The sequence below is a fragment of the Leucopleurus acutus genome (genome assembly GCF_964270905.1).
Source record: "Leucopleurus acutus genome assembly, chromosome: 7".
Taxonomy (NCBI): domain Eukaryota; kingdom Metazoa; phylum Chordata; class Mammalia; order Artiodactyla; family Delphinidae; genus Leucopleurus; species Leucopleurus acutus.
The window spans coordinates 86140508-86163849 of NC_139150.1; the positions used below are offsets into that span (position 1 = coordinate 86140508).

Sequence of the window (23342 nt, forward strand, 5' to 3'; positions counted from 1 at the left end):
CATTCTGAAAATCTTAGGGCCCTTTAAAACATCTACTGTGCCTGTGCTCTATTAATAGAACAACAAAGGCTGGATGACAGCACATCTGTTTACAATATGTTTTACTGAATATTTTATGCCCACCGCTGAGATCTACTGCTCAGAAAAAAAAAATTCCTTTCAAAATATTACTGCTCATTGACAATGCACCTGTTCACCCAAGAGCTCTGATGGAGATGTACAGTGAGATTAATGTTGTTTTCATGCCTGCTAACACAACAGCCATTCTGCAGCCCATGAATCAAAGAGTCATTTCGACTTTCAACTCTTACTATTTAAGAAATACATTCCTCTGAGGGATCTGGGCAAAGTAAACTGAAAACCTTCTAGAAAGGATTCACCATTCTAGATGCCATTAAGCACATTTGTGACTCATGGGAAGAGGTCAAAATATCAACATTAACAGGAGTTTGGAAGAAGTTGATTCCAATCCTCATGGACGACTTTGAGGGGTTCAAGACTTCAGTGGAGGAAGTAACTGCAGATGCGGCAGAAACAGCAAGAGAACTAGAGTTAGAAGTGGAGCCTGAAGATGTGACTGAATTGCTGCAATCTCATGATAAAATTTTAATGGACGAGGAGTTGCTTCTTATGGATGAACAAAGAAAGTAGTTTCTTGAGACGAAACCTACTCCTGGTGAAGCTGCTGTGAGACTGTTGAAATGACAACACAAGGTTTAGAGTATTACATAAACTTAGTTGATAAAGCAGTGACAGGGTTTGAAAGGAATGACTCCAATTTGAAAGTAGTTCTGCTGTGGGTAAAATGCTATCAAACAGCATTGCATGCTACAGAGAAATCGTTTGTGAAAGGAAGAGTCAACTGATGTGATAAACTTCATATTGTCTTATTTTAAGAAACTTCCAAAGCCACCCCATACATAGCAACCACCACCATGATCAGTCAGCAGCATCAACGTTGAGGCAAGATCCTCTACCAGCAAAATGATTATGACTCACTGAAGGCTCGGACAATGGTTAGCAATTTTTAGTAATAAAGTATTTTTAAATTAAGGTATGTGCATTGTTTTTTTTAGACATAATGCTATTGAACACTAAATAGACTGCAGGATAGTAAACATAACTTCTATAAGCACTGGGAAACCAAATAAGTCGTGTGACTCACTTTATTGCTGTGGTCTGGAACGAAGCCTGCAATATCTCTGAGGTATGCTTGTAATGCCTTCCCCTGTCAGGCCTGCTCAAGGGAAGATAAGGATCCAGAGCAAACGTGTGTGAAACAGACCTATGAGTCATCAGTGTTTGCTTACCCATGAGTTTGGTCTTCAACTACTTCTTTGAGCATTTCAGAGATATGTTTCAGTGCCTGGTGCCAAAGTCCCTGTGGGATATCTGTGGGTGGAGAGAGCCATCAGAGAGGAGCTGAAGAAAAGTCAAACTTACTAGGAATCATCGACAGCTAAGACCAGAAGAGGCCTTTTGGAGGAAAGGCCTTAATTTTCCTGGTCCACAGAATCCGTACCACCGCTCTCATGCTGATCCCATCCAGAATCTATGTCCCTGGCCTGGGAAGAAAGACCTGTCAGTGTTACACAGAGCTAAACTCAAAGGCTCTTTTACTTGGGTACATGGGAGTGGACAGAGAGACTGCACAGGCAGCCCACCGTAGGGTTTACAAAGGCTATGTGGAAGATGCCCCAGGTTTTTTTCTTTTCTACTCACCTACCCCCTCCTCCATATCACTAGTAATCTGTGATTTCAACATACATGGAGATTATAATAAAATAATCAACAAGGAATTAGGAATGGGCTGCCCAACTGTTTTTCTACGATTGTGATGAATTTAGAATAAGATTTCAGGTGTATAGTTTTTTTTTTTTTTTTTTTTTTGCGGTATGCGGGCCTCTCACTGTTGTGGCTGCTCCCGTTGTGGAGCACAGGCTCTGGACACGCAGGCCCAGCAGCCATGGCTCACGGGCCCAGCCGCTCCACGGCATGTGGGATCTTCCCGGATTGGGGCACGAACCCGTGTCCCCTACATCAGCAGGCGGACTCTCAACCACTTCGCCACCAGGGAAGCCCAGGTGTATAGTTTTTTTAAAAAAACAAAGGTCAGAAAAAAATACATGGGTATCATACAGACAAATGTCTTTTCTTTAGTTAGTTTTTCTGGTTTCACAATTTTCCCATGGTCTTAAACACTTCTGACCATGTATGTATCTGTAGTTCTAAACAACATCTGAAAAAGGCTACCACATTTCCATGTAGTGATAGGTTCTATAATTAAATACACGAGAAAGATAATGTGATACAATAACCACTACTACCCCACAAATGTTAAAGAATCATAAATTATCTCTCTCCCTCTTCTGAACTCCCATAACTCTTGATTTGCAGGCTTTGAAGGCATTTTTGTTTTCTTCTTTTTATTAGTTGTTTAGATATGTATTTTATGTCTTCTTTACTTGTAGCTCCTGGATAGTCAGGGCTCATAAGTGACCCATCTTTAATGCCTACAAGACTTTACAGTGGGCATAAAATCAATTTCTGATGAATAGAAGATTCTACTGTTAAAAAACACTTCAATTTGTGAATGTAACATTATTTTTCCAAATGTAACATGCAGAAAACTGTTCTAGGAACTAGCAGAGGTAGTCTTTTGTTCATAGATTTCCAAATTAAAAAATAACAACCCCAATACTTTTTCTGGAGCTCATTCAGCTGCTCACACAGGCTGACCTTAGGCTTTGCTCATCTGATTTAGGCTGTGAGACGTGGCCCTGGAAAGTGAATTACTGACTTTACTGTCTTGTTATTAAAGTTTTCCCATTGTGTCCCCACAGGTTAAGTTACACAAAACAGCTGACTAGAGATCCCACCAGGCCTGTCACCACCTCCACCTCTAGCATCTCAGAGGACAGCATCAAATGGGTCACTCTAGGTGAGAACCTAATCTTTTAGAACAAGGAAGAGGAACTTTGATTTTGTAAAATGCTCTGAAACCTCGAATCATACTTTCCTCAAATGAATTTACTTACTCAAGTCTCAGGAAAAAGCCAGGGGAAAAAACGGCATAAAAAGGAAATATTATGGATTCTTTTACTCTTTTCTCTCCTCTTTCCTTCCATGGTCAGATGAATGCCTTTTTCTACAGCACAGAGTCTGTCTTGTGTCAGTGTTGCCTCTGCTTCAGATTTCAGGCTTTAGATGGGAAGGATGTCTATATTCTCTATTTCTGAAATGTTTCCTAAACAGGAGCTCACAGGCATGTTAACAGATCAACATCAGTGGAATCAGGGCAGAATCATCACTTCCCCAACTGGATATGGCCTCTGGAAGGCTGGCAAATGAAATCAGAGAGGGCTGTGGTCTAATACACTTACTGAATTCTTTCAAAAGGCTTCCCTTGGCTTGGTTAGGAGAAATTTCCACTAAACTTCCTTGGTTTCATTCATCATTTTATCTTTTCTTTTGCAACAGGGGGCACAGAGTAGAAAGAATGAAATACAAATAAACATACTGTTTTATTCCAAATCAGCCAAGTCTTAGCCTGTTCCTGGCATCCAGGTAGATCTGGCTGGCACGAGCAGAGGCCTTGTGTTATCCAGAACAGACTATCAAAACCCAACTAGAGGCCATTTTGTTCTTTTTTCTTTCTTTTGGTAAATGATTGTAACTGGGAAGTCAAGCAAATTCTCACATCAAAATCCACAGAATGTGAGACCCTGAGAGCTTAAAGGATGTAAGCAATGACCAATTCCCTTTACAGATAAGGAACTGGGAGGAAACAGTTATAATTTAATCAGTGTATTCCCAGAAGTTATTTTAATATGGGCAGAATCAACCTTCACATACCTTTCGGGTGTTGGAGTAGCACCATGACAAGAGACGGAGAAGCATAAGGAAAGTAGGTCTTGAATGCAAACTTCAGCTACAATAGAATCAAAAATTCAAAACCATTTGAACATTAGCATTGGAAAGGGTATTAAGAAAATACAAAATCTTGCATCCTCTGCCCCAAAAAGACCCTCTACTTTATGTGGTCAGAATGTTTCTTTGCATGCTTATCCAAAAAAAAAAAAAAAAAAAAAATTCTCCTAATAATCTTGTAAATATGTTCCAAAAAAAATTAAACCTTTTGGGGCTTCCCTGGTGGCGCAGTGATTTGAGAGTCCGCCTGCCGATGCAGGGGACACGGGTTCGTGCCCCGGTCTGGGAAGATCCCACATGCCGCGGAGCGGCTGGGCCCCGTGAGCCATGGCCGCTGAGCCTGCGCGTTCGGAGCCTGTGCTCCACAACGCGAGAGGCCACAATAGCGGGAGGCCCGCGTACCGCAAAAAAAAAAAAAAAATTAAACCTTTTTAAAGTCACCTTCTAGGACTTAAGAAAAATAAAGTTATACTCTTGAGGTCTTTATATCAGTTCTTCACCTCACATGAACTCAATTATATACATAAATCTTCTATTTAAGTGAGAGTTTCCAAGGCAGTTGTGAGATGGTTTTTTTATAATCAAAAAAGCATAAAACAACAATGGTGCTCACAATACTTTGAGGGCCAAAGCGCTATCCTATCTATGCCCTCAGAAGGCACAGAAGTTTTGAAGTACTTTTGTAAAAAGTTGAGGTAAAATCTATAAGCAGTGAACTACAAGGGCTTTAAGCGTACAATTTAATGACTTTTGGTAAATGTGTAAATCCAATGTGACCATCACTCCAATCAAGACACAGAACATTTATTTTTTTTTATTTTTTTGCGGTACGTGGGCCTCTCACTGTTGTGGCCTCTCCCGTTGCAGAGCACAGGCTCTGGACGCGCAGGCTCAGCGGCCACGGCTCACGGGCCCAGCTGCTCCGCGGCATGTGGGATCTTCCTGGACCGGGGCACGAACCCGTGTCCCCTGCATCGGCAGGCGGACTCTCAACCACTGCGCCACCAGGGAAGCCCAAGACACAGAACATTTCAATCACCCCAGAAAGTTCCCTTGTGGCTGTTATAGTCAATCCCTCCACCCCATCCCGGCAACCAATATTTTATTTCAACAAGAGAGAGTAGTTTTGTATGTTCTTGAATTTCACACAAATAGAATCATAAGAGGATGTATTTTTGTGTGTCTGGCTTCTTTGGCTCAACATGTTCTTTTGCAACTCACCCATGCTATTGTGTATGCGGAGTTCATTTTTAAAAAAATTGCTCTGAAGTAGTCATTGTATGAATATACTATAATCTGTTTATTTATTCTCCCATTGATGGGCACTTGGGTTGTTTCCAGTTTGGGGCTGTTATGAATAAAGCTGCAGTTAACATTCACATTTATGTCTTTTTGTGGATATGTGCTATCATTTCTCTTGGGTAAATACCATAGGAATGGAATTAGTAGGTCATAGAGTAGATGCTTGTTTAACTTTCTAAGAAACTGCCATGTAATTTTTCAAAGTGGTTGTACCACTTCACACTCCCATCACAATTTATGACAATTTCAGTTGCTCCACATACTTGTCAACTTTTGGTATTGTCAATCTTATTAATTTTAGCAATATTAGTGGGTGTGAAATATTACCTTATTATGACTTTACTATTCGTTTTCCTGATGTGTTTACTGCCAACTTATACATATTTTTTGTAGTGTGTATTCAAGTCTTTTGTCCATTTTTAAAACTGAGTTGTTTCTTATGTTCTTGAGTTGTAAGAGATCTTTATATATTCTGGATATAAGTCCCTTGTCGGATATATGTATTGAGAATATTTTTTACCTGCTGGTGGATTGCTTTTTCATTTTCTTAAGGATGTCTACAAACACCAGAAGTTTTAAATTCTGATAAAGTCTTAATTTATCCATTTTTCTCATATTGCTAGTGCTTTTCTGCATTCCTTCTAAGAAATCTCAGATTATCCCAATGTCAAAATGCTATTCTTTTCATTTTCTTCTAGGAGCTTTATGGCTTTAGCATTTATTTTGAAGTCTATGATCCATCTCAAATTAATTTTTGTGTTTGTGAGGTAGAGGTTCATTTTCTCCTACCTGGATATCCACTTGTTTCAGTGCTGTTTGTTGAAAACTTTCCTTTCCCCATTGATTTTCCTGGCATCTCTGTCAAAAATCAGTTGACTACATATTAATATATGTATGGATCTATTTCTAGACACTATTCCGTTCCACTGATCTATCCTTTTGCCAATACCTCACTGTCTTGGTCTTGATTACTATAGCTTAAAGTCTTGAAATCAGGTAGTTTGAATCCTCTGATTTTTTTTTTTTTTTGCCTTTGAAATCTTTTATTGTCACTTTGGTTAAGGAATAAGTATTGTCTCACAGTGACCTATGATCTTATTTGACCAAGTGTTTTAAAACTTTTTGACAAACTTCCTAAAATATCAAATTTTAATTAAAGTTCTTTTGATTTCCAGCTAACTTTGGGATACCTTAGAGGGCCCCTGAGGTATCTCAAAGAGAAATATTTAATGAGGATTATTTCGTATGTTAAATTAAATATAATCAGATATTTAACCATGCCTTTTAAGTCTTTTGTCATTTACAGATATTTTTGTACTCTGATGCTGTTACAAAAAGTGCTTCATCATCAAGGAGATTCATGGAAAGGCTATGGAAACCGTTACAACAGTTCCACATCAAGATGATGGCTATGCGAGGATTCCAGCACATACCAACTTAAAACAAGGAGCTGTCCTACCCCAGGGGCTCCTAGATCAGGCATCCAGAGATTTTTACTTCCTGACAGGCCCCTACTCAGCCTTGAAGCAGTTACAGAAGATGGACCATTGCCCCTCTGCTTCCCATAAGAATATGGGAGTCTGAATTTTTTTTCTTTTGTTTATTCAAAATTGTTCTAGCTACCGTAGGTCCTCTGCATTTTCATATAAGTTTTAGAATCAGCCTCTCAGTTTCTGTTTTGAAAACCATGTTGGGATTTTAACTAGGATTACATTGAACGAGGCATCTCAACAACTCATAAATATAGTTTCTCTCTTTATATGTTTAAGTTTTCTTTAGTTTGTCTCACCAATGTTTTATAGTTTTCCAAGTAGAGGTCTTATACACCTTTTTTTTTTTTTAAATAAATTTATTTATTTATTTATTTTTGGCTGCACTGGGTCTTCATTGCTGTGTGCGGGCTTTCTCTAGTTGCGGTGAGTGGAGGCTACTCTTTGTTTCGGTGCGCGGGCTTCTCATTGCGGTGGCTTCTCTTGTTGCAGAGCACGGGCTCTAGGTGTGCAGGCTTCAGTAGTTGTAGCACACGGACTCAGTAGTTGTGGCTTGTGGGCTCTAGAGCACAGGCTCAGTAGTTGTGGCGCACGGGCTTAGTTGCTCCATGGCATGTGGGATCTTCCCGGACCAGGGATCGAACCCGTGTCCCCTGCATTGGCAGGCGGATTCTTAACCACTGTGCCACCAGGGAAGTTCCAGGAAAACTGATACACCTTTTTAAAAATTTACTTCCAAGTGTTTTATGTGTGACTGTGGATTTGTCTATTTCTCTTTTTACCTCTGTCAGGTTTTGCTTTGTGTATTTCAGAACTCTGTTATTAGGCATATATCTATTTGTAATTGGCATTTCTCCTGATGAACTATTGCATAATTATAAAATGTACCTTTTTGTCTGGTCATACTCCTTATCTTGAAACCTAATGCATCTGCTGCTAGTAGAGTGATACCAGCTTTCTTGTGCTTATTGTTTACATTACGTATCCCTTTCCTTCCTTTTAACCTATCTGTGTCTTTATAATTAGAACTGGTCTCTTGAAAACAACATATAGTGGGTCTTGGTTTTTCATCCAGTCTGACATATTTGCTTACTTGTTTATTAATTAATTAATTTATTTATTTTTGGCTGCATTGGGTCTTTGTTGCTGTGCACAGGCTTTCTCTAGTTGCGGTGAGTGGGGGCTACTCTTGTGGTGCGCCGGCTTCCCACTGCAGTGGCTTCTCTTGCTGCAGAACACGACTCTAGGCGCACGGGCTTTAGTAGTTGTGGCATGGAGGCTCAGTAGTTGTGGCTCACGGGCTCTAGAATGCAGCTCAGCAGTTGTGGTGCACGGGCTTAGCTGCTCCATGGCATGTGGGATCTTCCTGGACCAGGGCTTGAACCCGTGTCCCCTGCATTGGCAGGTGGATTCTTAACAACTGTGCCACCAGCGAAGTCCCATCTTTGCTTTTTTACTAGTGTATTTAGTTGATTTTCACTTAGTTTTTGTAATTAATGTACTTGTAGATATATTTGGGTTTATCTTTTTATATTAGTTTCTTTTGCCCCATCTATTTTTTGTTCCTCTGGCAGCCCACAGCTCTGTCTTTTGACACCTCAAGTCAATCAGATTGTGCCTTGAGCTCTGGCCACCCCCTCACCCCTCCACCCACTCAACCCCCCTTCTACCCCTTACATGAGAGCCCTCATGGAAAAGTTAGAAGATTACCCAATGTGGTTTCCTTTTTCAAGGGTTGAATCCCCGCCAGTTTTAATCTGCTTTTTGGGTTGCTCTCCAGTACCTTCAAATAGTTTAAAAAAATATTTTCCCCAGAGTTTATAGTTTTTATCTGTGGGAGATTTAGTCTAGTACATTATTAAACTCTGTACTACTGGCACCAGAACCTGAACTGATTTGCTGTTTGTACTGGAGCCATTTGTTATGCAAGCTCAGAAAAGAGGCTTGTCATGACAGCCTTAAGTTTTTGCCTACTAGTCCGACTGGGCACATTGATGGAGCTGCACTGTGCTCTCCAACTAAAACAAGGGTGAGAGGAAAGGATGAAAAGAGAATGAGGAGCACTGCAGATAAACATTTCTGACAATGGGAAAGAATGTGGATTAATGGGATTTCTCATAAACCGCTGGGGGGAGGGACTTCCCTGGCGGTCCGGCGGTTAAGACTTCGCCTTCCAATGCAGGGGGTGCCGGTTTCGATCCCTGTTCGGGGAGCTAAGATGCCACATGCCTCGTGGTCAAAAAACCAAAACATAAAACAGAAGCAATATTGTAAAAATTCAATGAAAGACTTTAAAAATGGTCCGCATCGAAAAAAAAATGTAAAAAAAAAAAAAAGATATCATTCTAAAAAATAACCAAACCGCTGGGGGGAATGTAAATTGGCACAAGCACGTATGAAAACAATTTGGCAGTACCTGCCAAAGCGCTCCTAATAACCAGCACTTCCAGTCCTAAGTATATGCCCCAGGATGTTCAGAGCAACACTGTTTATGAAAGAAAACAAAACCTGGAAATAATCCAAAAGCCCACCACCAGGAAGACAGCTACATTGTGGTACACTTTCCCAACAGAGCTCTACACAGCAATCCCCACCAGGACCACGACCACGCACAGCACAGAGCAATCCTGGTAGCACGATGCTGGAAAGAACAAGGCTCAAAAGGCTACATACGGTGTGCTACTCTTATCTGTTCTTTGTTTTATAAAGTGCAAAAACAGTCACAAGTAAAGAAAACACGGTTTAGCAATCATGTGATCAAACTATTTTCAGAAAAAGCAAAGGAATGATAAACATAAAATCAAAACAGCAGCTATCTGAGGGGAGAAAGTCAAAGTGACAGGATAGAGGAGGAGCATGTGGATACCTGAAAGTTGCTATAGTGGGCCAGGTCTTGTTGGATGTCAGGCTGGTAGATACTCATTTATTAAGAATGAATACGTGGATGGATGGATAAAACACCGAAAGAAAAGAGGGCCATGCATGGACCAAGTAGGACAAAGGATGTCATGCATCAGGGATTATGATTAATCTACACAGGGGCAGTAAGGAAGGCAGGAGATTGATGATGAGAATGGCATCGACTAGAAAGGCAGGCAATCAGGAACAGCCCCAGGAAAAGAAATGACATAACAAATGTGGATGAAGGCATTTGCAAAGTTAAGAGGTTATTGCTCTTGTATCCTGAACCCAAGGCGAGGGCACTGAATTCCTGTTTCTTTTTGGATCCCTGCCCTGCCTTCCACCAGAACCCAATCTGTGCCCCTCACACCAGCAGACACATGTAGCCTGGGCAGGGTACTATTTTAAATTAAAAGTGACTGTAAGAACAGTTCAACCAGTCCAAATCTAAAGTGCCAAGGCCAACCCTGCAACTCAGGGGAAAAGCTGGTAAGGAAAACAGACTCAGGCTAACGGTACAGAGCAATACTTCTTTCACTGATGCCCTCCGCCGTAACCTAGGTCTGTTCCAGGAGTCAAAGGCACAGGTTTTCTAGAGGTCAGTTCCTAATTGGAAATACTAAGAATATTCAGGGAAGATAAAAGATATTTATAGTTATGCCTCAAAGTAAGTGTGAGGGCCAGCCAGTGCCTTTCAGCAGAGCTCTCCTCCCGAATTCCAGGCTGGATACCATTGATAATGCTGTTTGCTACAGTCTAGCTAACTTCCCTTGGGAAAGAAAAGATGGGAAGAAAGCATCATAAATATTTATCATTGCCGTAAAAAACAGAAACCTCTGCTAAAACCTGAGCGGTTTCTTGGCGTTGGAGTGTATGGGAGTTTAGTACAACCAAGCATCACAGCAGTGCTCTCCTAAGTCAGACTGCAGCAAGCACGCCAAGGGACCATGACATATCTCACAGGGAACTGCAGTGGGCTTGGGCACTTGAACAGGCAAAGCACTACACAGACATTAGGTCTGCGGCCATCAGGTTAGAATGCCCAAAGACAAAAGCTCTCTGGTAGAAAAGGTTCCTGTTACAAAGGTCACTCTAATCGATCAGCTGCCTCTGCTGACGGCCCCCCAGTGCAAGTCCTCCTGCAGATCCCTAGATCCAGCTTCTTGCTTACTGAGTCCAACTGACACCTCTTGATCATGGCCATTCCTAGCTCCTCATCTACAATTATTCAAATATTTCCTTGTCACTCTATCTCCTTTCTCCCCTGGAACCCAATTCACATTTAGGTCTCTGATATGAATGGAAACTAATAATTAAGAATGTCCAGTATTGCTTTGTAATAAGTGGCATTTCCTTCTTAGCACATGCCATATAGACTCCAGAATACCTCTCTCTAGCCTGGGAGGGGCAGAGTCCTGCTTGACAAACAGCATACAACGCAGGGCCCAGAAAGTTCACCCTCTGGGGTGGCACGTGCTGGCATGGCAGAGTTCTCTGCGCAGCAGTAGATAAATGCTTTTGGGTACCAGGACACAGGACAGACAGGAACCATCTTGATTTACTTTCAATTAAAATGGTTTTACCTTTGCTGGGGTTTTCATTTGGAAGCTTTCTTCTTGAACAAAACAGTCTATCAAAATCACTGAAAATAAAGTGCTCCCTTCTGGTGATTAATCAAATACTCTTAACAGCTTCTTTTTATTTGGGGGAATGAATAATATCTGCAATATAACGAACCTGCTTGTTTTCTTTTTCCAGAGCTTCTACAAAGCATCGTGTAAACACTTGGATAGTGGCTAGTACTTCTAGGGCTCCATCAGTTTCCAGGAGTGCGTACCTGAGCAATGCAAAGCCAGATCACAACACATTCAGTGATTTAACCTGGCAAACACGTGAACCTGAACATGTAAAAGGGAAAAATGGAAACATTTTTTTGTGCCATAAGCTTCAACAGTATCTCAACTCATCAGTTTTCAGTCCTTGCGTGAAATCCCTTTTCTAAAAATTTTCTTTAAAATTGCAAACATGCAGAGCTCCCTTTCTTGTTTTTTAAATTATTAAGCACTTCATATCCCTTCCACATGGGCCTGGAATGCTCTTTACAAATATTTGTGCACTGTACGCCCAGAAATGCAACATCCACAGAACTTTTGCTTTTGCAAGTGGAGAAAGAGGTGCCCCGGGGTTAAAATGGCTCGGTCAAATCCACCTAGCAAAGTGGTGGAAGAATCTGCATATTCCTGGTTGGTTTTCTATGCATTTTCACACAACTAACCTTTCTTTATGTTTGTTTAAACAATAACAAAAAAATCAACTGAAACTTTGCTAGCTTTAAACTAAAAACAGCATTCTGACTTATTTCATACTCATTTAGCTTAAAGTTGGTACGTTTCAAGACCAATCCAAGTGCTGGATTACTTGCTATTGTAAAAATTCTTTTCTCCAGTGTCTGCTGTCTGCCATGGGGCCTCTGTTTGCTGAGTGTGAGGGGGATGGGATAAAGAGAGTAGATACCCTGGCTGTACCAGCACCCAGGAAAGAGGCTGGAAACCCTCCCTGGGTGGGCAAGTCCGGCCCCCCACTAACTGGCAGCCATAACCCAACCTAATGTCCAGGGGTCTCCTCATCTTTCATCATTGTAAATCCAATGCCTTTACCAATAAGTTCTGGTATTTGCAGAATAAAAATTAGTGTGCTGTAAGATAACATGCCAAGTTGATTCTGCCTTTCAGAAGAGCTCTGTTAAGAATGGCATCATTTATTTATTATTCTTGGTTTTTCTTAGCTTTCAAATCCTTTAAAAAGATTGGTCAGCCCTCATGTGGTGAAGGGAGAACACTACTACGCTTTATTTTGAGAAAAATTCTACATGAATATTGAATGATGTAAATCTCATGTAATTTTGCTTTTCTACCATTATTATTAGAATTTTAAAAGGTTAAAAAAAGATAGTTATCTTAATTTTTAGGCATTGGCTTTTAAATATACATTGACGTTTGGGTTTTACCAAAAAGCTCAGCAGGAGGGGATGGAAGCAGAAACTAATTCCCCCGTGGTACAGCCAGAGACTACCACAGAGTTTTTTATTCGCATTTGGAAGCTGAACATATTTAGACCAATTTACTAGCAGAAACAGCAAAATACTGACCTGAACATTTCATCAACAACTCTGAATATGGCGGGGTGGCAGGCAGCTGCAGGCTGTAAGGAAAGGACCATGAGAAAGTAAACTATCAGAAGCATTTCATCAATAATGACTTGCTCTTATCAGGCAAATGAATTGTCTAGAACTGCTGGTGTCTAGAAAATGGGTACATTCCTGTGAGTTAGAAAAAAACAAGAACCAGTTCATAGCAAAAGCCCTACATACAAATACAAACAGTAGTTCTCTTGGGGCAAGGGGATTATGTACAACCTTTATTTCTTCTTTATACTCTGTACGTTCCACATTTTCAACAATAAGCCCATATGATACAGAAAAAAGAGTCATTAAGTATCATGGAACATTAAAATATACCTTCTAGGGTTTCCCTGGTGGCGCAGTGGTTGAGAGTCCGCCTGCCAAAGCAGGGGACACGGGTTCCTGCCCCGGTCCAGGAAGTTCCCACATGCCGCGTAGCGGCTGGGCCCGTGAGCCATGGCTGCTGAGCCTGCGCGTCCGGAGCCTGTGCTCCGCAACGGGAGAGGCCACAACAGTGAGAGGCCCGCGTACGACCAAAAAAAAAAAAAAAAAAAAAAAAAAATATCTATATCTATATCTATATCTATATCTATATCTATATCTATATCTATATATCTATACCTTCTACTGGCATGCTGTAATGAAGACACAGAGCCTACCTGTGTTGCTAGTTTTACATAATGTGCCCTGTGTGCCTGTGTGTCTGACCTCCTCACATGACTTAAAAGTGCCTCAAGGTCGAATCTGGGCCGGCTATCTTTTCATTCCTGCTTATTAGGAAATGAGTGCATAATTTAGAATTATTATTGAGGAAAGTAGTGGCCACTACCATGCCAGACTAAATAATATTACATCTTAGTGCCCTATGAATTTAGCAGCTTTAATTACTTCAGACGGAAAAAGAATAAAGGTACCATCATCTTGAATGATGAAAGCAATCTAATTTATTCCACGAGTATTTCTATGACAGGTTTGATTGTATAAATCTGCAGAAGCCGACCTACTGTGGCCTGAGTGGGGCTTCAGTGGGCCTGACCCAGATTCCATATCTTTTTGGCCAGAGCTCAAAGCATGACATTAAGCCAGAGGAAGATGCCATTTGGGTTCTAAGGTATTTTACAGTAGCATCCAAAGGTTAGTGAATTGGCTCTATAGGGAATTTCTCTGAGTCACATTGAGCTTGATATGACTAGCTTTGGGAAACATTTTTTCATACTCCCTCAACTAGAAAAACATAAAAAAGGATATGCGTTTTCTCTTAAGTTTTCTAGACCAAGCTGAAGAAAGAATGATGCCTATCTCCATTGACTCTTCCACCCTGTTCAGCGCTGGCATTTCGAGTTCTAACATTGAATGTGCGCCATCTAGTGTTCATACACCGCCATTACAGGCTGTTACAGAAGGCTCCAGGCAAGAGCATTGTCACTTGTTAAAATGATGGGATAATTCCTTTTATTTGAAGAGAGATTTGCGATTTGTAAGTTACAGATCTCTATTTTCTGAGTAATCCATACTCCCTAATCCTTCATTGATGTCCATTTTTATCTAAAAGAAACCAACTAAAATTTTTCATAGATAAATTCATTATAAACTCAGTGATTTGGCAGAATTCAAACTGAAGAGAGGCAGAAGAAAGGCAGGTTCAACAGGAGAGGCAGAATATTTTTTGGCTTTGATTTCAGACAAGTCAGTTAATCTCTCTGCTTTTCAGCCTCACTGTAAATAATAACAGTTATTAAAAGGTCACTGGATATATGCCCAGAAAATATCATGGAAGTTTCTATGTATTCATAATGGAAAAATCAAACAAGAAGGGAAGAGCAGGGCTTCCCTGGTGGTGCAGTGGTTAAGAATCTGCCTGCCAATGCAGGGGACACGTGTTTGAGCCCTGGTCCAGGAAGATCCCACATGCCATGGAGCAACTAAGCCCATGGGCCACAACTACTGAGCATGCACGCTAGAGCTTGCGCACCGCAACTACTGAGCCTGTGCACCACAACTACTGAAGCCCGCGTGCCTAGAGCCCGTGCTCCACAACAAGAGAAGCCACCGCAATAAGAAGTCCGCATACCGCAACGAAGAGTAGCGCCCGCTCACCGCAACTAGAGAAAGCCTGTGCACAGCAACAAAGACCCAACGCAGTCAAAAACTAAAATAAATAAATTTTTTAAAAAAAAGAAGGGAAAAGCAAACTGCATGTCCTGAAGAAATGTGAGTCATCAAATTTGCCAGAACGATTTTTCAAAGTCTTATATATAGACAATGTGTGTTTAAGACCAAACAACACTGTCATGTGACACACAGAGCCTAAAAAAAAGTGCATTGATAGAAAATAAGACTAAAATTGAAAATGGTAAAATAGAACCTTTGTTCTAAATGGTTTAACTACTCCAGAACCACTCTATAAAGTTGATGCTAGTAGAAAATCATTCAATACTGATTACAGGGATTTCCAAATGGCAAAGAAAAGGCTGATCCAACATGTAGAACAGGGCTACCTTGAAAAGCAAGGGGGAAAGCAAGAAAGCTCTAATTTAGTTTGTTGAAAGAGGACAAGAGCTTGGACATGCTCTTCTTTTATGCAGTGTTTTCTAGCAAAACAGCTCAATCAAATGTTTTAAATATCTACAGACTGCGTGGAATCTGCCTGTTCTCTCCATGCCAATGGCCTCTCCTCTTAGATTTCTTTCTGTCCAAATATTTCAGACCTTTGGTTGCTCTCAACCTGCTTCTACAACCTGTTTTAGCTTTTAAAACAGATAAGATGTTAGGAGGCAGGGGAACCTCCTGGAGGTGACCAGGCTTGAAACAGCAATGGCAGAGATTTTGATTTAAAAACCAGTCTCCCTCGCCACTCCAGAGTTGTGAACAGCTTTCTCATCTGCAGCCTTTACGGATGGTTTTAAACATGACGCTCTTCACACTTCCCGAGCACATAATTTCAAGGTCACTGAGTCCCCTCATGAAGCCTGGAGTGCTCACAGGCCAGGCATGTGTCCCAGTGACATCAAATCACAAAAGCAAACGTAAGCCGCTTTTCTTATCAAGGGAATCCTCTAAATAGAATTAAAGTCTTAATTTATGCTCCTCTGGAAGCCATAAATTTCCCCCCTAAATCTTTACAGCATCCATGTGAGGGAAGAGGCAAACATTTAACCCCTCTGTATCCTGTTTTATTTTTAAAACAGGACCCTACATTAACACAACAGGTCACTCTGCAACCCAGAGCTCCACACCCTAGCTCCGAAGCCCCACAATCCAGGCAATTATCTTTCCTGTTAAAATGAAGACAGAAAAGAAAACGTTTCTTGAAAATGAGGACAGAAAAGAAAACCTTTCTTGGGTTCCATCTGTTTGTCTGTTTTTCTCCATCCTACCAAAATCTGTTCCTTCTCAAGCTCTTCTCTTCTCCATATGGTCTAACGATTTCCGTGTACAGATTATTTCAAGTCTTGGGAAACTATGTTACCAGGAGGCCATCAGTAAGAGGAGTTATGCCCTTCTTCTCTCCCCTCACGCTGCCCCCAATTCTTTTACTCAACGTCAGAGGATGAACGGAAGATGATGACGGTGAGCTCCAGACACTGGTTTCCTTTTCTTATGGACCAGATTGTTCTGGGGTGCTCATCCCTTTACCGCTGCCACAGCTACCCAGAACTGCATTGCTCATCTCCTCTCTGCCCAGAAGGACAGCCCATTTCCATCCCTCGAAAAAACAAGGGAAGACTAAGCAACATAGAGAAGTGCGCGGTGGCTGCATTCTCTGGGCCTGCATTGTAGGCAGAGGTGAGGGAGAGGCCAGCTTGTCATTCTGTGCCGTGAACTGCACAAATAACATCAATACTTGCTCTCTGTCCTTAGTGTCTAACCTGTTTTCATCCCGATTCATCAATGATTATTACAAGCCACCTGCCACTTGAAAGAGGCCCAAGAAAACGGAAGAACAGAATTCTCAGGAAGAAATCTTTCCTTTTTTCTATCATTTTTTGATTCTTTGTGTGTGTGAGAAAGAAAGAGTATGGGTAGAGGGGAGAAAAAGAATACAAACCAGAAAGGGAAATTATACTATGATTTGAGGTAATTCACAGAGAAAAGTGAATGCCTCTCATAAAAAACAAAAAGGCAGTGAAGACACAGAAAAAAAAAATTCTCAAGCCGTCTACATTTATCACCCTTCATAGATATCTTTCCTAAAAAAATAGAGAAATTTCAGGTGAGAGATAAACTGAAGTTCAGTAAGCCTGGGATAGCTTCTCTTTCATAATCTATTTTTATGTAGTTTTATATAGTTCACTCCGGAGCGGAGTTTCTTTTTTATTTAATTAATTGCTGATGAGATGCGTTTCCTCCAGTTTACCCGACAGCCGGCAATCACGTCCCACTGTGTAGCTGACTCTTCCAAACCCTTGACAGGCAGGAGCCCTTGTCTTAATATATAAGTTAAAAGGTGACTATTCATCAAGAAATAACACTCTTTTTTAAAAAAAAGATTTTTCATAAGTTTCATTTCAAAAAACTCCTTTACTGAGTTCCAAAACAATTTGGTTTAAAAAAAAATCTACTTATATAAAAAATCTTCACCTCTGTCATGTAAAATAAGGGACCTTTATAAACATGTATTTTCTTCTATTATGCCATTTTCTTCATTTCTTTCAAATACCAAACTTAGGATGGTAAATATTCCTTTTGCATTTTAAGATCTGTTTTGTTTCAAAACATTCACATTTCTTTCAACAAATTTGAGCTTGGAAAAATGATTCTTTCTTTTTAATCTTTACCAGATGTTGTTTATACTACAAGCAATTTTTTTTTCAGTACTCCATAATGCAATTATTGTTTAATTAGTGATAAATCTGTCATTTCTGGGCTTAAAAAAAAAATTAACAAGTACCAAATGTACTTTTGTATTTTAAATTTACCCGTGCTCTCTGAGAGGGTTAAGACACAGGGATGCCAGCTCTGGAAGCAGAGCAAAATCCCCCAAATGTGAAGTTCCTCTTCTAGCCTCGCCCAGTGGCCTCTATCCTGTTGGTTTGTGTAGCCTGAGCGGGGAAGATAGCTCTTCAGCCCCCTGCTGCTTCCTGGCGCAGCCTCTGAGTGGCAGTGACCTCCCAGGTCAACTACTGCCCTGTTTTGTTTTCTCTTTTTGGTTTTTCTTTTTTTTTGTTTCTCTCCCTTCATCCCTGACTGGCTGCCAAGTCCTGCATCCCCAGCAGTGAAAACAGAACATGAGATCTAGGCCTCTTTCTTTACAGACAATGCTGGGTGATCTGGTGCCCCCCTGAGGTCGATGCTGGAAAGTGCAATTACTGAGATTTTTTTTTTTTTTTTACCTCTTAGCTACAAGCAGAAACCACCTCCACACTTTTCTATTCGATCACTGCTAAATTATCTACCTCAGCTTTTGTTAAATTACACGCATCACATTAAAGAGCTCAAAAACGAAATGCTTAAAAGACTGCTAATGAGAAAGCAGGAAAAGAAAACCCTAGAACATTAGTAAGAAGTTATTCAAACAGAGAAAACTGACATCATCCAGGATGTGGAGTTAATTCTTCAGTGTAATTTTTTATTAAAGGGGAGCTGTGTTTGGAATTTTGTGTAAAAGAAGTTTCCTTTTCTTTTGGAAGTGGCTATGATTGCTATCTGGAGAATGAAAACAAGAATGCATCTTATCTCATATGAGGGAGGTCAAGCAGGACACTGAGGTATCTGCATGTTTATTATTCTTAAGCTCTTATTAGATCAAGAAATACTTTTTCACCCTATCTTTATTGAGGTATAGTTGACAAGATAAAGAACTAATTTTAAGGGCACTATGAAGAGAATACCAGGAGTGTTTCCTGATTTAAAATCTGAATAAACAAAACCAACCCCCCCCCACCCCACCCCCGCACTCTTTCGTGGGCAAATCTCTAGATCCCGCTGGAGGGGCCAGCCAGAGAAGGATCAAATGGGAGGGCATGGGAACCAGGGTATATCCCGGCCCTGGCATGCAGCAGGGCGGCCAAGCACAGTGCCACCCAGCCAGCACTTTTCATTCAAATGTGGAATATAAACAATAGCTTTCTGGGCTCCACAAACAGAATTGTAACTGCGAAACATAACATCCTTCTGATTTGGGGCCAGCCTTGGGAAACCAAACAGTGCCAAGAAAGCTGAATAATTAGCAAGTGGCTTTCACTGCTTTTGGTGACATCAGTTTTTAAGGTCAGGTCTGAAGCTACGGATTAGGTCTTCCATTGCCTGTTCTGTCAAGGGACACACAAGACCATCTGCTTTTGAAAAGTGTCAGTCTGCTCAGTAGATGACAAACTGAGTTAATACCTTGGTTTATTTAGGAGCACCAAATGTGGCAGGTGGGCATGTACTTGGGGGAGGTCCAGCCCACGAGAGCCAAAGGGTGAGTCTCAAAAGTAAACAAGTTTTGAAAACTTACTTTTATTTTATTTTAGAAGTCAAAAACATATACATGCACTTAGAATTCAGGTGATTATTAGGTTAGTGGCTTATTATTCATAGTCTTAATGGAAAATACCAAGCCTTGCATCCTTGAGAGGCCAAAGAACATTTGGGGAGATTATTTCACTTTGTACAACCTGTACTACACTTTTATCTTTTGTTTTTGCAACATCTTGGTAACTATAGAATTTCTAGGGCTAATTCTGGATAGTCCCAAGAGATGGAAACATAATTAACAATGCTCCATATAAAATACAAGTTATGTAGACCATCACACTTTAATTACTCTCAGAATCCAGCTCTAATGTAATAGGCATCGAGTTTCTTCTGGAGGAAAGTACCGCAGTCCTGTGCTAGCTGAGTCTTCAAGATCTCTCTGATACTTATGCACGGTCCTGTCACTGCACCAAGATATTTTGCTATGATAAATGAATCAGATGATGCAATTAGGAAGCAGGTTCTTCAGGTTACCCTTCCAATCACTCAGTCATGTCACAGGCTTATTTCAGCCTGCCGGGTTTTTTGGCCCAGTATGCCCGAGGAGAGCAGCCCACGCCAATCAAGGACTTGCAGCTCTGTATTATAATTACCTCCTTGAACCATAAGGCACAGAGGGGTTACATCCTGCCAATGCCACAATAAATTAAACCAAATAACACCCTCTGGAATCCCCCCTTTAACCACAATGGAAGCTCTGAATGTCTACACACATGATCCTGATAAATGCTTTTGGTAAATCAACTGACTTCAAAACTGTTTGGGGGAAATCATTTTACACTGTAAATTGGAGACGGAAGGTTATACAATGCGATGTTTAATGGGAGCGCCTGCTCTCTCTCTCATACACAGTATCCTGTGTTTACTGAAGTGCTGCTCAGGCCCTAGGGCCACAGGGAAAAGGACGCAAAGAGGCTCAGAGAAGAATCACAAGGTTGCTGAATCAAACCAACTTAGAGAAGTCGATGAAACTGGAATTCTTCTATAGGGAGAAGACTTAAAGGAAATTTAATGAGAACCTTGAAAGCAAGAAAATAGCTCAGTTACTATATTTTGCCACTGAAAAAGGACCAGAGCAAATTAAATTATAGCATGTATATTTAAGTTAGAAATAGATTTACCTGATAATAAAGGTAATGTTTTGAATAGGTTGCCAGGGGCTTCTAAAAGCCTTTGTTTATACTGAATTTTATTATAATTATTTTTATATAAAGTGCCTTCTTATTTTTCACCATAATATGCAACTCTTGTGAATGATGAGGTCAAGGAGAATTTTCCTAATAGTAACTCTCTTTGGGCTCTCTCAGTCTTTATACCTATCTTCTTTTCTTTTTTTCTATCAGACACTATAAACTTCTAAATCAGTTGGGTTCAATTTGTGCCAGCTAACTTGCAGATGAAAGCATCATGACTGCTGGAGACTACAACACTATCCATGGTCACCTGGGAGGCCCCAGAATGGGAAGGCAAAGGGGAGCCCAGGAAATAGGGAGAAGGCAAGCACGGCCATGGTCACACACGTGAGCTGGTAGGGACTGATCAGGACCTAAAAAGAGAACTGGGATATTGTAAGAAGGCAGCAGATTCAATTACGATTCTCTTACACAGCCTCCAATTTAAAAGAGAAAGAAAAAAACCAGGAAGTTCTAAGTGAATTAAACAAATAGAAGGTGTCGGAGGGGGGGCTGTGCAAACTCAGCCAACCTCAGCGCACTCTAGGCAGAGACTCACCCCTGCCCAACACACGCCTCAGCTCAGCAGGGAGGCGCGCACTCTCCTCCGCCCAGTTTCCTGAACACCAACATAAGATCTGACGGTTCACCATCTCCCTTGAGCTAAGTTTCTCCATCTGTACAAAAGGAAGCAAATCTCTGCCCCATATCTCCCCTAGGTTACAAAAGCTAATGAGAAAACATGTTAGAGCCTACTGAAGTTCCTGTAAGAGGCCCCAGAAGCATGACACCTCCTGTAGTTTTTTAATTGTTTTTTTCAGAGTGCGTTGGTCTTTATTCCTGTTCTTACAAAAATGCACATAAATTCCAGAGCTGTCTCCCACAGAGGGAAAGCATCCGCATTGGTCAGTTCCCAGGGCTGCCGGAGGGCTTGGGCCCCTGACACTGGATTAGGCAATGGGGCCCATTTGGCCCACTGAGCCCCCGACTTCCCAGGCCTGAGAAGTGCTGAGTAGAGGGGAGACTGGGCAGCCCCTGAATGGAGGGAGGGGTCAAGGCTGGCAGGCTGACACCAAAAGAAAACTGACATAATTCTCAGTTGTTTTTGTTGTTTTAACCACTTTTCTGGGGTTTTGTTTTGTATCTTTTAAGTATTTTATTTTTCCTCTAGTGAAGGGTTGAAAGTTTATTTTTTGAATGCTTTTCTTTGTTAATTGATTCCTCCTATTGTTCATAAGATCCTCACTTTTTAAAACTTAACTTTTCATGTGGAAATGAGAAATACTGTTTTAAAAAATTTGTTGTCCAAATGTCAGGTCAATTCTTGTGAATATGCAATATAAGGTGCAATGATCAAGTAAATCTCGAAGCTTGCCTTTTTTTTTTGCCCGTGCCACTCAGCTTGTGGGCTGGTGGGATCTTAGTTCCCCGACCAGGGATTGAACCTGGGGCCACAGCTGTGAAAGCACCAAGTCCTAACCACTGGATCACCAAGGAATTCCCTCACCTTATTTTTTTTTTTTTTCCCTCACCTTATTTTTAACACATGCTCTAAGTATGCAGAAAAGCCCGCTACATTAGGCATTTCAAAAATAAAATGTAGATAGATGATTATTTTAAAAGGTGCCAATCGCTCTTTAGTTTACATTTTTTTTCCGCTTGTGCTGACTAAAAGAAATGATACCCAGCATCGTCTTTAAGGATTTTTCTCCTCATCAAAACCCGGCACATACCAGCAATGAGTCTTTCATAAAGCATTCGATCCTCCTCAGAAAATTTCTCTCACTGGAGATAAGCTTTTCAAAAAGATGCAGCATTGTATTTTCAAGGCTGGGAAGGTGCCGAAGCCAGAGGCAGAGTATAGCTGACGCGGGGAGAGAAATCTTCTTCCTTTCAGTAAGAAATAAACAAAACTTTAATATAAATGAATCACTGAAAAAAGAAGCAACTGACAAAGGATTAATCTCCAAAATATACAAACAGCTCATGGAGCTCAACATCAAAAAAGCGAACAACCCAATTAAAAAATGGGCTGAAGATCTAACATACAGATGGCCAAGAGGCACATGAAAAGATGCTCAACATCACTAATCATTAGAGAGATGCAAATCAAAACTCCAATGAGGTATCACCTCACACAGGTCAGAATGGCTATCATCAAAAAATCTACAAACAATAAGTGCTGGAGAGGGTGTGGAGAAAAGGGAACCCCCTCTTGCACTGTTGGTGGGAATGTAGATTGATACAGCCACCATGGAGAAAAGTATGGAGGTTCCTCAAAAACCTAAAAATAGAACTACCATTCAACCCAGCAATCCCACTACTGGGCATATACCCTGAGAAAACCATAATTCAAAAGGACACATGTACCCCAATGTTCATTGCACTATTTACAGTAGCCAGGACATGGAAACAACCTAAATGTCCAACGACAGATGAATAGATAAAGAAGATGTGGCACATATATAGAATGGAATATTACTCAGCCATAAAAAGGAAAGTGGGTCATTTGTAGAGATGTGGATGGACCTAGAGTCAGTGTGTCATACAGAGTGAAGTAAGCCATAAAGAGAAAAACAAATATCGTATATTAACGCATATATGTGGAATCTAGAAAAATGATACAGGTGAACCTATTTGTAGGGCAGGAATAGAGATACAGATGTAGAGAACGGACGGGTGGACACAGTGGGGGAAGGAGAGGGTGGGTCGAATTGGGAGATTGGGTTTGACGTAGATACACTGCCATGTGTATGGATAAAATGGATAGCTAGGGGGAACCTGCTGTATAGCACAGGGAATTCAGCTCGGTGCTCTGTGACGACCTAGGTGGGTGGGATGGGGGGGTGGGAGGGAGGTCCAAGAGGGAAGGGATATAGCTATACATATAGCTGACTCACTTCACTG

The 23342-nt window shown here is 41.0% G+C and overlaps 1 protein-coding gene across 2 annotated transcripts in view; it reads right to left on the bottom strand.

Moving 5' to 3' along the window:
- The window catches only part of FANCC (FA complementation group C), a 259780-nt gene that overhangs the window by 13021 nt on the left and 223417 nt on the right, over positions 1–23342 (bottom strand). For both annotated transcript variants that reach the window (XM_082843477.1, XM_082843478.1), the window contains 5 exons: positions 22169–22325; positions 12772–12824; positions 11361–11460; positions 3856–3931; positions 1311–1392 (listed from right to left, as the gene is read on the bottom strand). In XM_082843477.1, coding sequence (XP_082699603.1) covers positions 1311–1392; positions 3856–3931; positions 11361–11460; positions 12772–12824; positions 22169–22325 — 468 coding nt within the window. The remainder of the gene's footprint in view (positions 1–1310; positions 1393–3855; positions 3932–11360; positions 11461–12771; positions 12825–22168; positions 22326–23342) is intronic.